The sequence below is a fragment of the Rutilus rutilus genome (assembly GCF_951802725.1).
Source record: "Rutilus rutilus genome assembly, chromosome: 12".
NCBI lineage: Eukaryota > Metazoa > Chordata > Actinopteri > Cypriniformes > Leuciscidae > Rutilus > Rutilus rutilus.
In genome coordinates, this window is record NC_140217.1 from 9181899 (window position 1) to 9196276 (window position 14378).

The following is a 14378-nucleotide window of genomic DNA, read 5'->3' on the forward strand; positions in this document are numbered from 1 at the left end:
TAATCATAACCCTTAAATCCATGAATGCAATGAACACCCGTAATGTGGATACGTTTAACCTCATCCATGAAATCTAATTGCTTTTTTCTTTCCCTCTGTCTACACCATCAGTAATGCAAGCAAATCAAATATGGTAAACACTACGCTCCAGAAAGCAGTACTCTGCCTCAGGTTTCTAGATGTATTCATAACCATGACCATGAATTAATCCAGTCAAATGGGCAGATAACCCAGTTTGAAGACTCTTTCTAATTTCAATTTCAGGATAATGGCTGTACACAACACTGAAATCTTCCTTCAGATTTCAAGTGAGCTATTCAACACAACAATTTCTGAGAAAAAAGAAATAAAATATATAAAACAAATATACTGCCAAATAAACACTACACTGTAAAAAATGAATCATGAGTCTTGTAATTTTCATTAAAAAAATTGAGGTGATCATTAAAAATATTATGTATATTTTATTAAGAAAATTGTGGTTAGGGTTTAATTGAAAATATTGAGAAAATTTCACTAATAACACCAAGAGATGCATTTTCCTATTTTTTTTTAAGGAAACATACACAATTTTAAGGCTTGAATTGAGGAACTGATAAACCTCATAAAATTAAGGAAAAGGGGCTACCTATTTATTTTAAGAGAATTAGCTCATTTATGCGGTTTTATTTAGAGACACCATTGTTTGTTCCCAGCATGCTTTGCACATGGCTGGAAATGGAAAGTAAATCTTGAAATTAAGTGTTATTTGTGTTTTTGAGTAAAGGGAAACATCTGTTAATGTTTAATGTTCAGGTATGTTTGACATTTGAAAGAGTTTCTATTATGTTAAAGTTTTGATCGTTACCATTGTGCAGAAGAGTAGGGCTTATGGTTAGGTTGTGAATAACTGCATTTATTTAATATTATGAAGCATATTGTTATATACATGTAGCAATAACTCTGCTAATGATAGTGCAGTAACAATTTTGATTCTGTGCTGTTCTAGCAGTATGCGGCCTTTTTATAAAACAATATATCTCAAAGTTAAATATAAACAGGTCATATCCATTCACTTAACTTCACACAATTTTGAGAGTAAAAAATACTTCAAATAAAAAAGGACATTTTCACTAAAAAATTGTGTGTTATAGACTAAATAAATTAGGGCGTTTTACATGATTTATTCAGGTAGATTCCATGAATGAAATCAAGCTTTAACTACTCAAAAATATTATGTGTAATATTGTTACCATAATTTTTTTAAGTAAATAGCAGTAACATTTTTTACAGTGTACTGATTAAATAAATGCACATTTATTTTTTGCTATGGTGTCTATTCAGCTGCTGAACTAATGGATAGGCAAACGTACTGCACAGTGTTGTCAAAAATATTGAAATAAATAACTGAAACGATTCCAATACAAATTTTTCAGCAGTATCGACACACCGATAGTTATTTCGTATATTCCGATAATTAAAAGTGCGCTCTCTGACGGCGCATTGACACACCACCTCATAATATATATATATATATTTTTTTTTTATATTTACACACTAGACAATGGCCATTCTATTGCAAAGGTGTGTGTAAAGGGTTGTTGTAATAACACTGTATTATCTTCATTGTAAAAATTACTAGTATTAGTATTCTTACTTGAACACTACTGTTAATCACCTGAAAAACTTAAAGCCATGTTTATTTCATTTGTCTTTTTATTCTATTGTATTTATTAGCACTATCAATTGAAATTTGTTTATCAGTTCTACTGACCTTTTTACTTCTCTTTTTTGTAAATTTAGTTTAAAGTTTCAAATAAATCATTCTTTTGCTGTATGAAAGCTATTGCAATAAAATTACCCAAATTATCAAAAAATGATAAAAATATCTACATGGCAGTTTTGACCGTGGTATCGAAAACGTGATCAAATATCTATATAGTATCGTTTAAAAAAAAAAGAAAAAAAAAAGTCCAGTATCATGACACCACTACCACACGTGCATAAATGCATTGGAAAACATAACTTCAAGTGTATAGGACTGTCTTGTGTGTTCCATAAAGGTTTACCTTCAGTTGTTCTTTGCCAGTATGTGTAACTATAATCATTTCTGCAACTTCGCCCTCTGCCTGATCGGGCGGCTCTGACTCTGCCAGAGATCCAGATGAGGAGCTCTGTTCCTGGGCATTGGTTTCATCTGCCTCTCTGCTGCACTCATGGACATCTGGAACACTGCTTTCTTTGCCGTCAGGTCTGAGTGACGCCTAAATGTTTAGACAAACATGCATATTTTCCAGTTTGTGTTACCATGACTACATTCCCCCCAGCCATGTTATGCTAACTGACCTACTTTTTGTCAGATGGGGAGGGAAAACAATTATACCTTCTATAGACTTGAAAATAGAATGAACAGTGAAAGGCTTTAATATTGTCAAGCAGACTAGGCATTCATTTCAATTAAATGAAAGCATCAACTGACTCATTTCTTAAATTTTCGTAATCATTATTTTTCCCCCAATGCCTAGATATATTTTAGAAAATGTTAGTGCCATATTTTCTACAACCTTCTATACATTATAAATATTTTATTTTATTTTTGAGATAAGGAATCTTGTTAAAAACGTAATTAAGTTGCTCAAAAATTATTTTTTAATCTGGAATTATCGTTTATCTGGAACTTGATAATGGTTTCTCTTAATTGCATTACTGTGACTGATATGTTGATGCATCTGACTGGCGTCACAAAGTCGCAAACGTTTTTTCATTGCTATTTTGTGCTTGTATATTTAATGATTTGTCAGCTGTAACAAAGAAACAAGACAATTTTGTCAATTTAAGAAACACTTAAGAGCAAACCTCTGAGTATTCCTTGCTGATCTCTCCATGACAATCGTCTGTCTGTGGCTCCTCTAGGTGGCGCTCTTGCACGGAACAGGCATTCGTCTGGACAGTCGGGCCCTTCCTCTTCGCCGTCTTTTTCTGCGTGCTCGAACTGTCGCTTTTCGCCCGACGCTGTCTAAAGTGAGCAAACTGCGCCAGAGGTTGAGGGACAGGTAGAGGGAAACGTACATCAGGATGAGATAGCAAGAACATAGAAGCAGCATTTTGCTGGGCTTGAAATATGAGCCATGTCAAAGGTCAAATGAATGCATCTCCTGCATGACTGATGTCTCATAATTAGACCAAACTAAATAAGGCAAATTCCTCTTAAGGGATGATTTAGTTCATAATATGGAAGACAACAGCAAGAAAAACGGGTTTTAGAAAAATTCAGTATCCAAATAGATGATATTTCTTAAGGCAGGAAAAATGATGGGTTCTTCATCTTCTAAAAACCATCATCCTCTTCCTTTTTTGGAGAATCCCTGATCCTCAAGCATGGAAATATGGTGACGCCTGAAATACGCACAATTCTGCAAGAGTCATTACTCACAGCTGCCTTAAGAAGCTTATTCCAGATTAAAGCAAGCTGACATGAGCCCTGCTGGACCAAATATTACAATGGTGCTTCTGTGAACAAACACCAGCACAACCCCTAAGGCTTTTAAATTAGTCACATGACAGCAATCCATCAACCAAACAAACAAGAACGCCTTATGATTCCTGTGACAGTCTGCAACTATGAGAACTAAAGACCACCAAGTGAAGAGATGTTCTCTGCAGAACCAAATGAAAAAGGAAAAGAAAGGGGAGGAGCGAATGTATGCAAACCATTCACATAAATGCACATACTATGACCTAACTTGGACCTAGTACCCTCTGGACTAAACCTCTAACCCAGATCTGAGTATGAATTAGTGCTGCAAGATTAATAATTTCGCAATCGCGATGTCAAGCCTATGCGATTATATGATGCAAAATGCTGCGATTTTATGGAATAAATAAATTTGGGCTGTCAACGTTAACGCTTTAATAAAGATTAGATATTATAGTTGATATTACTATAAGAAAGAGTCTATATTTAATTTTTAATTTATGCCGTGCAGACTGTTTGATAACTTTGTTCAATTTCTGTATGTCCTACCTGTTAGAGAGTAAGGGCACAGGTAAAATATGACATTTATTTTATACTATTGTACGATTGAGACAATAACAAGTTTGCAGTAATGCAAGTCACTATTTCATTTTGTAAAAAATATTTTTAATTTGAAAACCCTGTACATTTAGTTGTTGCTAGTTTGAGTTGGGAAACACACATTTCAGCATTACCACTAATCTGTGTGTGCATTTTACTTGAGAACCAAGCAAGTTGACTCATGAAACCATTTATTATATCGCAATCACATATCACAATATTGACCTCAATAATCGCAATGTGACATTTTCCCCAAATCGTGCAGCCCTAGTATGAATACACCTGAAAAAAATGCAACGAGCTGGGTATTCTGCTGGATTACTTTTGATCTGCTTTCATAAACATGTAGGAAATCCATTTTGTCTTTCGCCCACTGAATGTCAAATCACATAAGATGTTGGTCTGAAGCCTTGGGGACGACAAGTCACAAACAGTTTCTGGAACAGCGGCTTACATGCAATATTCAGGCCACTCTCTGTAACATCCATTAAAATGGTGTGCACATCTGAAATATATAAAAATTAAATATACACACACACATATGGGTGCGTAAAAGAAAAGAAAAGATATTATCGTTTAAGTGGAAGGTCCACTTTTTGATTAAATATTATCGGGGGGTGAAGTTTGGGTCCCCATAAGAAAAATGTATATTTTAAAGTTAAATGGTATCAATTTGGTGCACTTTGAGTTCAAATATAAGAGCTCCAAGCCCAACCCATGTCCAGGTGTACAAATTGAACAAAGTCTTTTCGTTGAACAGTCACCTCCGACAACAGATCACTCTAAATTGTAACGTAGACATGCATTTTCTGTAAAGCTGCTTTGAAACGATATGTATTGTGAAAAGCGCTATACAAATAAATGTGAATTGATTCGCATTGAGTTGGACCTTGACATTTACAGTGGCTCAGCCTGCATTTCATTCACACTAGAAGCTGCATGATTCTGAATAAATTGAGATTATTATTATTATTATTATCATCATCATCCTATTATTATTATCATCATCATCATCATCATCATCATAAGAATGCTAATAATAATATCACGTATAGCCTAATAAAAATAAATGAAAATTTATCTTTACACTACAGAGAAATCACAATACCTTTGTCCTAATTTGCTCGCTTGCAAGCAGGGATGCTCATAATTAACTCATTAACCAACAGTAAGTATTTTGACTGAATAATTTTTTTTTTTTTTTTTAACAAATGCCATGGCAACCAGCAAGCCACTCTGCAAAAGGTTAATCTTTGAGCTAAATTAATCTAAAAACACATGTCTAGACACATTCCATAACCAACTGATAAATACTTGAACATTCATGCCTTTCATGTGGCTAAAGTGACAAATTAAATTTAACTCTTAAAGGGAAAGTTCACAAAAAAAAAAAAAAAAAAATCTACATTTGGTCACTACTTACTATCCCTCGAGTTGTTCCACCCTGTATGAGTTTCCTTCTTCTATTGAGCACTAACGATGATATTTTAAAGAATGTTGGTAACCAACAAGACAGCAACCACTAACTTCCATAATAGTTTTTTCCTACTATGGAAGTTAATGTGTGCCATCAACTGTCTGGTTACCAATACTAACATTCTTTAAAATATTTTCTTTTGCATTCAACAGAAGAAAAAAACTCATACAGGTTTGGAACAACACAAGGGCGAGTAGATGATGACAAAATGTTCCATTTTGGGTGAACTATCTCTTTAACAGTATGGACCCAAAGCCAATGCAAGAGAGATTCAGGCCAGATGATATGCTTGACAATGCAGCACTCACCTCTGATAGGGCATCTTACATCAATTATGAACGTGTAAACTTATACACCAACCACTAAATAATTTGAATTGTATTGTATTCAAGTTGGTTGTGAATTGTGCAAAATGAAGTCACTACAGGGATATTATCTAGCTGGATGAGAGAATGAAAATGCTTGAATGAGTTGAATAGTATTGACAAACCAGTTAAGGTTACGTCATTTTAATAATAAACTTTTAACGAGAAATACAAGCTCTTTTGTGACTAAAAATGTTGCCTCAAATTATGATATTTGTGAATTATGTCATTACTCAACCTCATACAAAATCAGTAATGAATTTCTTTTGTGCAACACAAACGACTGAGGACTTTTCCCTATACAATAAAAGTACATTTTGTATGTTGCACATAAAAATAAATACAACATGGGGGTGAGCAAATTATGACTATTTCAACTCATCCTTGCAGTGTTGATATTTTAATCGTGTGGTGCCTCCTACAGGTCTCTTAACAAATAACAGGTTGAATTCTTCTGTGGAATGAATAGTGTCATTCAACATCTAGTAATTCAGTCCATATCGTGTTGTTCACATCATTTGAACCGTTTGACCTTTAAAAGCAAATTAAAAGATCGATCAAATCATCTCGGTTTTCCTCTCAATGCGGATAAAGCGCAGTTCCCTTAAAAGCTCTCGGGCTAAATATATACTCTAGATACCTGTGAACTGCACTGATCCTGCCTAGAGACAGAGCTGTATCAGTTTCCACTCATATTCAACAACAAATATAACTTTATGTGCAACTTGAAACATACCATAAGCAAATACAGTTTCTGCTACAAAGCAAGACAATTCACATACAAAACTTTTTGTTCTTTTTTTTTTTACCCCAAATTCAACCTCCAAATAAATACCCAAAGCTATATAACAGTTAAAGGTTAAAAAAAAAAGTAATAAAGTAAAAATACAAATCAAAAACCTTCAAGCAGAGGAACATTGTTCTGAATTTGAGAACCATAGCAAATGAAAAGGTAACTTACACTCAGAAGAAATGTAACTTAGCGTTTAAGCCTAATTTTGTCCATTATCACAATGATATGATATTACTAAAATATTCAGCACAATGGATCGAGAGACAGCTAACGTTAGGAACTGATGTGCTGACAAATAGATTAGGGCTGATTAAGTTAGTTCCAAAATGTTTTATAATGAGACATTGTGCAGCAAGAACAATATGAGTGACTGTGATATCTGTGGCTGGCCGAAATAGCAGTGGATCTCAAATGAAAGTGGAAAAGCCTTAATTAAATGTAATAGCTGATGTAGTTACAGACATAAACAATATCAAGGAGTATTCAAATTCAAAACAAACCTAGGCTATGTAAAGTTACTGCTAATGTTAGCGCGTACCTTTGCTCGTCCGGCCTCTATTTTTCTCTGCCTTTCATCCTGATCCATCTCCTGGATCAAGGAGTTTCATGGGAATGAAGGAAACGCTCAAGTGGCGGCAAGCAGACAAAAATGTTTCTGTAAAACTCTCCTAACAAATTTTTCGCAATGTTTTATGAGTTGAGTGATTTTCCTAAGGAGTAACTGTCAGTGTAGTTTTCAACATGGCCGCGAATGTGTTTATCCCCGCCCTTATCGGATTGACAGTCTGCGAGAACCAATTAGAATAAAGGACGTGAACTTGGCAGCCAATGACATTTCTTGTTGCAGAAATTCACCTGCTCTTTTTAAAACGCCCTCCTTTTAAACACATTGGGCCTGAATGGCCAATTAAAAAGCGTTTGCAAGCATGACCCCTTGATTGACAACTTCTAGAGCCTATCGCGGAGCATGATAGAGAGAAACGACATCCCTCGTAGGTTGAGAATTTGTTGTGGAACTCTCGTTTCCGATAGTGTGAGTGCTTGCCATAGTGATGACAAATGAGAGGCGCGGGTAAAAGCCCGGGTAAATAAGATCAACCAACAAAGGCTGAATTCGGAAACGACATAAAAAAAGTTTTTTTGTTTTGTTTTTTGTTTTCACCTTATATCATCTCGATAATATAAGGCCTAGTCTCATAAATTATAAATGCTAGACCAATTAAACACATCTTTGATAATATAATATTATAAATATGGAATAATAAAAAAGAGAACAAATATCATAATTACCTTTTATGTGGAGTATAAAGGTATAAAAATGTTAATTCCCAAAAAAATGTCATTATTATATGTATTATCTTTATTAATTATGACAAATTGATAATGTTGTATTAAAGACTATAAAGAAAACGTATTTTAAATGTATAAATAACTCAACTAACTTCAATTTGTAAATGCTCAAAACACATAAAAAAAAAAAAAAAAAAAAGGAAGAGGTGCAAACTCTGCCCTAAAGTTATGTTTTAAAAAGGTGTGAATCTTATGTGAAAAAAAATGTCTGCCTCTGAAAAGATCATTTTCACGTGGTCTGTGAAAAATGTGGGGAGTGAAGGTTCAGGCTAGATTATAATATACTTTACAGAAGATCTAAATTAGTTTAGAGTTTGTTTAGAAAAAGTACAACTGCATTTTAAAAAGAATCAATTTCATCTTTTGTAATGCATATATACAAGGAAAGTGGACAAATAAACAAGTTTGATATATTAAGACATTTTTTTATCATCAATTATTTTTATTAATTTATTAATAGTCACCAATTTCTAGTATTCATTTCAAAATGGGTTATTTTGACCCCCTTTATGCAATTATGTAGGTTTTGTTTGTTTATGCATTCTAGGGTTAAGTGCACATTGAAATAGTTTGTTTACAATTGTAATATGTTATTACATTTACTTATTTATTTATTTATTTATTTATTTAATTTAGAGCAGTCTTAGATTGGACTACCATAGCGTAAACAAGAGCCTCGGTCTGTAACTTAGCAACGTGAGGCTTGGCAAAGAGCAGAAATGTTTTTGACAACGGACCTCTTTCTACAGCAAGCATGGACAATAACTAAATAAACTTATCAAAAAGGTGTTTTTAAAATGGCAGATTTGGTTGACCAAATAACAAGGTTGAGATTGAAAATGCTGGAAAAGGTAAGTTGGTTTGATCATGTGATAAATACTTATCTGTTATATACTGACTTGGTGGTCTTTATTTATTGTTGATAACTTTCTATCATGAGGCTAAAATTGTCTATGAAGAGACTATGATGCTTCATTATTATATCATCTATTTGTTCCTCTTTAGAGACTGGAGAATGAGAGAAATGACAACATTGAACGAGAGGGTTCAGCCCTTTCCACAAGTAACGTTACACAGATAAGAGTGATTTGTGTGTATGTGTGTGTGTGTGTGTGTGTGTGTGTGTACTGCATTGTTGTGTTTTTAGAATTTTTAGAATAATTTGGGTACTATATTTCATGACTGAAATGATTTGTGCTTTGTCTCACTTAGCCTACTAATTGACCTGGACAAAAAGGTGCCAGTTGGGCTGGCCGATATCGTAACGAAATCATAGCGAGATCGCGATCAAATTTACGGCTATAACAATGACAACGTATAACATATAAACATTCATCTCCACAGCTAATTGAGAGTCACGTCGCAAGCTTTTTCCTGCCTCATTTGAGAAAAACAACTGACAAATAGCCTACACACTGAAACTGAAACTAAAACTGACGTGATAGTAATGAAATATTTCATGACAAACAGTCAAAATAAAAGTTCTGTTTAACTTAAAAAAAATATGACAGAAATATATCACTACTGTATACAAACAAAATTTACTTCTCAAAGTAATATTATTATTATTTCTAGGGAATATCATACACCCAATATATTTTTCATCCATGTTTTAAATTGATACAGTTCTGTTGTGCAGCATCTTATTTGACAAAAATAAAATGTAATGTGTTGTTATTAATTCATTGTTATATTTTCATTTGATTACATTTTCAAAGCTTGATTAAATTGTTCAAGTTTAGCTAAATTTTCATATTTTGGAGCCATGGTGTGCCGACTTTTTTATAAAGTTTACCTATATCAATTTGTATTGAATCCCACAGAAACCCCCCAAAAATGTAATAGAAAATAAAGAATTTAGGGAAAAATCTAATTCATTTCATGATTCCCTAAATTAAAAGGTAGCTACTCTGAGTTTAAAGGGATGGTTCGGAGTAATTTCAACCTAGGGTCCTTGACCTCGAGCCAAACATTTCCTAAACTCCGTGATTTGGGAAAAGCCTGTAAAAGTCCTGGCAGAAAGCGATGCATAATGGTGTAGTGTAACGACGCCCAGTTCCAGGAATGCACTAATATTTTGTTGGTAGGACCAGTTTGCAACAATTATTATTTAACACTAAGTTGTCAACACTTCGGAAAGAGTAATAAAAATGCACGTTACACTACATCCCTATGCATCGCTTTCTGCCAGGACTTTTACGGGCTTTTCCCAAATCACGAAAGTGACCTCAACGTCCGGGTAAGCGGTAGCAAGCTATTAGGCAAGTATTATTTAAATAAACTCCTGATGTACTTACAAACTTTCCAATACCTCGTTTTATGAGAACAGAACCTATTTGTACTACTGTAGAAGTTTGGTACCATTCCGGGCATTATTAGTGGGGTAATTTACGAGATACAACCTTGGATCCATTAGCGCCTGCACTAAGCCATTCGGCTGATATCTCTAAATAAGCTCTAACTTTAATAATGTTCGACCAAGGGAAACAAAGCTTATTGGGGGGTGTTTGGCTAGAGGTCATGGTGCAAAGGACCCTAGGTTGAAATTACTCTGAACCATCCCTTTAATTGTGAACAAACTAGTTTACTTGTTTACATTCATTCTCGAGGTCTAACAAATATGTGGAAAGCATTTCCTTCCCCATTAATGGTGATAAATATAGATAGCCTATTGTGTGATATGGAAAAAAAATATCACAGTATTTTTGGCCAAATCGCCCAGCCCTAGTTGCCAGACAGAATGCCTGTTTTGTAGTAATTATCTCATTGGTTTATTCTAAGCCTAAATAAAACCCATCAAGGAATAAAAACAAAAGCAGATGAGGATGTTGAAAATACAGAATACAACATATATGACTAATTCCTTGTTTTTTGATGCCACAGGAAGTTATGATGGTCAGGCAGATGCATTACACAGCGCTCTGAGACGGAAGAGAAACCTCCTACAGACACTGAGGGTATAGTGTTTCACAGAAATGATACTAAAATGATTATTCTTCACACTATAAGAAGAGTTTCTGCTAAACTTATCAAGATGATTAAAACAATCTTGAAGTAGTGTGGACCTAATGGGTGGAGCTTAACCTAATTTAGATTTAGGGATAGGGTAAGCTTAGGGAAGGGTGTGGCTGGACCTTCAAGCTCCACCCATTACGTCCAGAGATGGGGAGCTGAAAGTCAAGCTCCACACATTGGCTCTGCAGTAAGCAGCCTCTCATCTTGAACAAAGTGTCATGTAAATAGAAACTTTTTCTCACTTAAATCACAAATATAAGTGTGCATTTGGGTATGTTTATGTGTGTGTAACAGGAACAGCATATGATGGAGGATCTGGGAAGGCCACACACATGGGGTGGATCTCATAGGCAATATCATTATGAACCTCTTCTTGGGCCACTCCAGCCTGTGCCCCCCATCCATGTCCACCAAAGTGCACCACCTGCTCCCCTCCCTCCTCTAGTCCCTCAGCCCCCTCAAATCATTCAACACACTGTATGTAAAGTTTTCTTATCCTCCAGCTGTTATATTCTTTTTCAAGCACCAAATACTGGCCCGATCCTGCACCGAATATCTACATTTACTATTGCAGTTCATTTAAATACCTTTATAGCTGTTCTAAAATATAAAAGTACATATAAACTATTTGTGTATATGTGTCCATAACAATGATATATTGCTGGCAATCCTCTAATAACTTATATTTCTCCTTCCACAAGGTTCCTCAACAGCCAGCCACCATTATCCAGCAGTTACCACAGCAACAGCCTCTCATAGCACAAATCCCTCCCCCACAAACCTTTCCTTACAGATCAGGAAGTATTAAAGAAGGTACACATACAGATAGATACATCAAATACAGAAAAAAACAACAGTTATTTTATACTAAACCTTGTAGCATTGTATACTATAACAACAATTATTGTATACTTATTTGTAAGTCGCTTTGGATAAAAGTGTCTGCTAAATTAATAAATGTAAATGTACTAAGCCAAAAAGTAAATAAGTAATATTAGTTAAATAGTGACTACAGGACATTTAAACTTGCTTACAGGTACTTCCCAACAAAAAGCTACTTATAAAAGAGGAAATAAATTGTGCTTCAGATTATTCTTTAACAAATACAAAATTTTGGGGTCAGAATAAAAAAATAAAAAAAAATTAGCAAGGACACATTCAGTTGGTCAAATGTGACAGTAAAGACAATTTATAATGTTCCAAAAGATTTCTATTTCAAATAAATGCTTTCAATACATCATTAGGCAGCACAAACATTTTTAACTAATAATAAGAAATGTTTCTTGCATAAAAATAGCATATCACAATGATTTCTGAATGATTTCATGTGACTGAAAACTGAAAACTTGTTTGCCATTATGAAAAAAAAGACAATACATTGAAAAACAGTTATTTGAAATTGTAATAATATTTCACAAAATTGCTGCTTTTGACTTGTGATCAAATAAATGCAGTCTTGGTGAACAGAAAAGCATAATTTTTTTTACTGAACTCAAACTTTTGAACGGTAGTGTTTCAAGTTGCATGCCTGAAACAACAATAGTCTGTATAAGAACGAAAGAAATAAACGGAGTTTAAACATCAGTTCAAGATTTAAGCTATAGGCCAAGAGTTCTTCACTTCATTATTCTCATGACAACAGATATGGTGGAGTTGATGCTCATGCAGAATGCTCAGATGCACCAGATCATCATGCACAATATGATGCTGAAGGCTCTTCCACCAATGGCCGTGTCCCCAGTAGGAAACACACATCACTCAGCCTCACATTCAGGGCAGGTAACCATCAGGGAATGTTGTGTTCAATATACATAAAGATAATATGTGTTCATTTCACAATGTAGTATTGAGTTACAATGCTAATTTGATGTTGTTCAGGAACTTCATTCAGCAGTGAGAGGAGGGGCTGTCCATCATCATCATCACTACGGCTCCCATGGACCACCTCTCCCTCCAATTGGCTACTCTGTTTGGCCCTCTATGATGTCAGCAGGACAAGGCGGGACTTATCAGCCAACAATGCAGCATGTGATTGGTCCTGTAACTCTGCCTCCTTTAAACACGTAAGAGTGCAACAGTGTAACAATATCAATAAATAATAATAAAATACATTTAAAAATGTATCAGAAATTCTTTGGGAACAGTTGCTTGTAAGTTTTGTCTCAGTACTTTATAAGCTGGTTGGCCGGTTTCATTAAATGCTTAGACTAGTCTTATAAGTATGTCATCTAATTTTTTTCTTTAAGACTGGTCATATCGTTAGTAAAGTCAGTTACATAAAACCATATCGGTCTAATTTGAATCAGAAAAAGAAGACTTGATTTCTCCTTGGCTAACTGCTAGTTGGTCAGACTAGTTCTTAAGACTCAGTCTTAGTGACTGTGTTTATGCAACTGGCCCCTGCAGGACCTTAACTCAACTTTATCATTTACAAAACCTGGTGTTGTTTACATATGTTTTTCATACATATCTGAATGCAGTGAGATGTTTCACATACTGAGTGTACAGTACAAATGTTTTGGCCAGAAACATAAAAATCACTACATCATTTTAAAATTAGCCTCATCGTTAGTTATGGGTGTTTTGTGGTACTTTTGGTTTAAAACATTCACTTGTCAGTTGTTGTGAATCATATAGGCCTAATATAGCTACTCATGTTAACTTATTTTGCCTTGAAGAATGGGAATTGATGCAGTGGACTCCAGGACTCCACTTGGTCTCTGAGGTAAACATAAAGTAATACCCCTTTCTCTATATTTATATTATTATATTATATATTTTTTCTCTCTAAGATATTAAAAGACATTTCAGTATCTTATTTCGTCTTTCCTTTTTCCAGCCAAATTGCCACGTGCAAATGGATCCTGCCTCATCTTCAGAGACGGATAACACATTGACATAAATGTTTTTTAAATATTTAATTTACAATATTCAATACAGCTGGCATTTTGTTTTTCCTAGGGATTTATTTTTGTGATTTTATTTTGTTATAATAAATGATGGATTCATTAAACATTATTACAGTGATATTTTAAAAGAGCTTCAATTGTGTTACTCAGTTTAATAAAAATGTTTAAGTCACTGGTATGTGGCTGTTCTGCCATACAACCACTGATCTATATAGAATTATATATATGAATGTCATTATATAGATCAGTGCATACAACACACTTTTAAAAAGTACAGTTCCTGTCTTTGCAGTGTAGTCATACTAGAGTTACTTGTCATACAGGCAGTACAGTGTGCTTGCGCAACACAAAGATTAACCCCATAAGTCTGGCTAACTGAGGGTGTCATGTCAAGTGATGCTGTTTAAAGTACTAC

General features: G+C 34.4%; 2 protein-coding genes across 8 annotated transcripts in view; one reads left to right on the forward strand and one right to left on the reverse strand.

Moving 5' to 3' along the window:
• Positions 1–7452, reverse strand: part of pcnt (pericentrin) — a 55048-nt gene extending 47596 nt beyond the window's left edge. For all 6 annotated transcript variants that reach the window (XM_084425739.1, XM_084425738.1, XM_084425737.1 and 3 more), the window contains exons 1-3: positions 7228–7452; positions 2836–3009; positions 2049–2243 (exon numbers count right to left, since the gene is read on the reverse strand). In XM_084425739.1, the coding sequence (XP_084281865.1) occupies positions 2049–2243; positions 2836–3009; positions 7228–7275 (417 nt within the window). In that variant the 5' untranslated portion in view covers positions 7276–7452. The remainder of the gene's footprint in view (positions 1–2048; positions 2244–2835; positions 3010–7227) is intronic.
• Positions 7453–8729: 1277 nt separating this feature from the next.
• cUnh21orf58 (chromosome Un C21orf58 homolog) lies at positions 8730–14086 on the forward strand. Of its 2 annotated transcripts, none has more exons than XM_084427108.1 (9): positions 8730–8890; positions 9045–9102; positions 10923–10996; positions 11349–11531; positions 11756–11867; positions 12697–12833; positions 12933–13117; positions 13733–13779; positions 13894–14086. In XM_084427108.1, exons 1-8 carry the CDS (start codon positions 8837–8839, stop codon positions 13776–13778), a joined length of 849 nt encoding a protein of 282 aa, XP_084283234.1. In that variant the 5' UTR covers positions 8730–8836; the 3' UTR covers position 13779; positions 13894–14086. The 2 variants fall into 2 exon arrangements, with proteins under 2 accessions (XP_084283234.1, XP_084283233.1); XM_084427107.1 differs by having other exon boundaries at positions 8749–8890; positions 13733–13790; positions 13894–14013.
• Positions 14087–14378: the final 292 nt, after the last annotated feature.

Excerpts from the sequence above, each read along its gene's own strand:
- cUnh21orf58 (XM_084427108.1), top strand. The coding sequence starts at position 8,837 with ATGGCAGATTTGGTTGACCAAATAACAAGGTTGAGATTGAAAATGCTG. Across the intron at positions 12,834-12,932 it reads CAGCCTCACATTCAGGGCAG|GAACTTCATTCAGCAGTGAG; the intron begins GTAACCATCAGG and ends GATGTTGTTCAG. Across the intron at positions 13,118-13,732 it reads ACTCTGCCTCCTTTAAACAC|AATGGGAATTGATGCAGTGG; the intron begins GTAAGAGTGCAA and ends TTTGCCTTGAAG.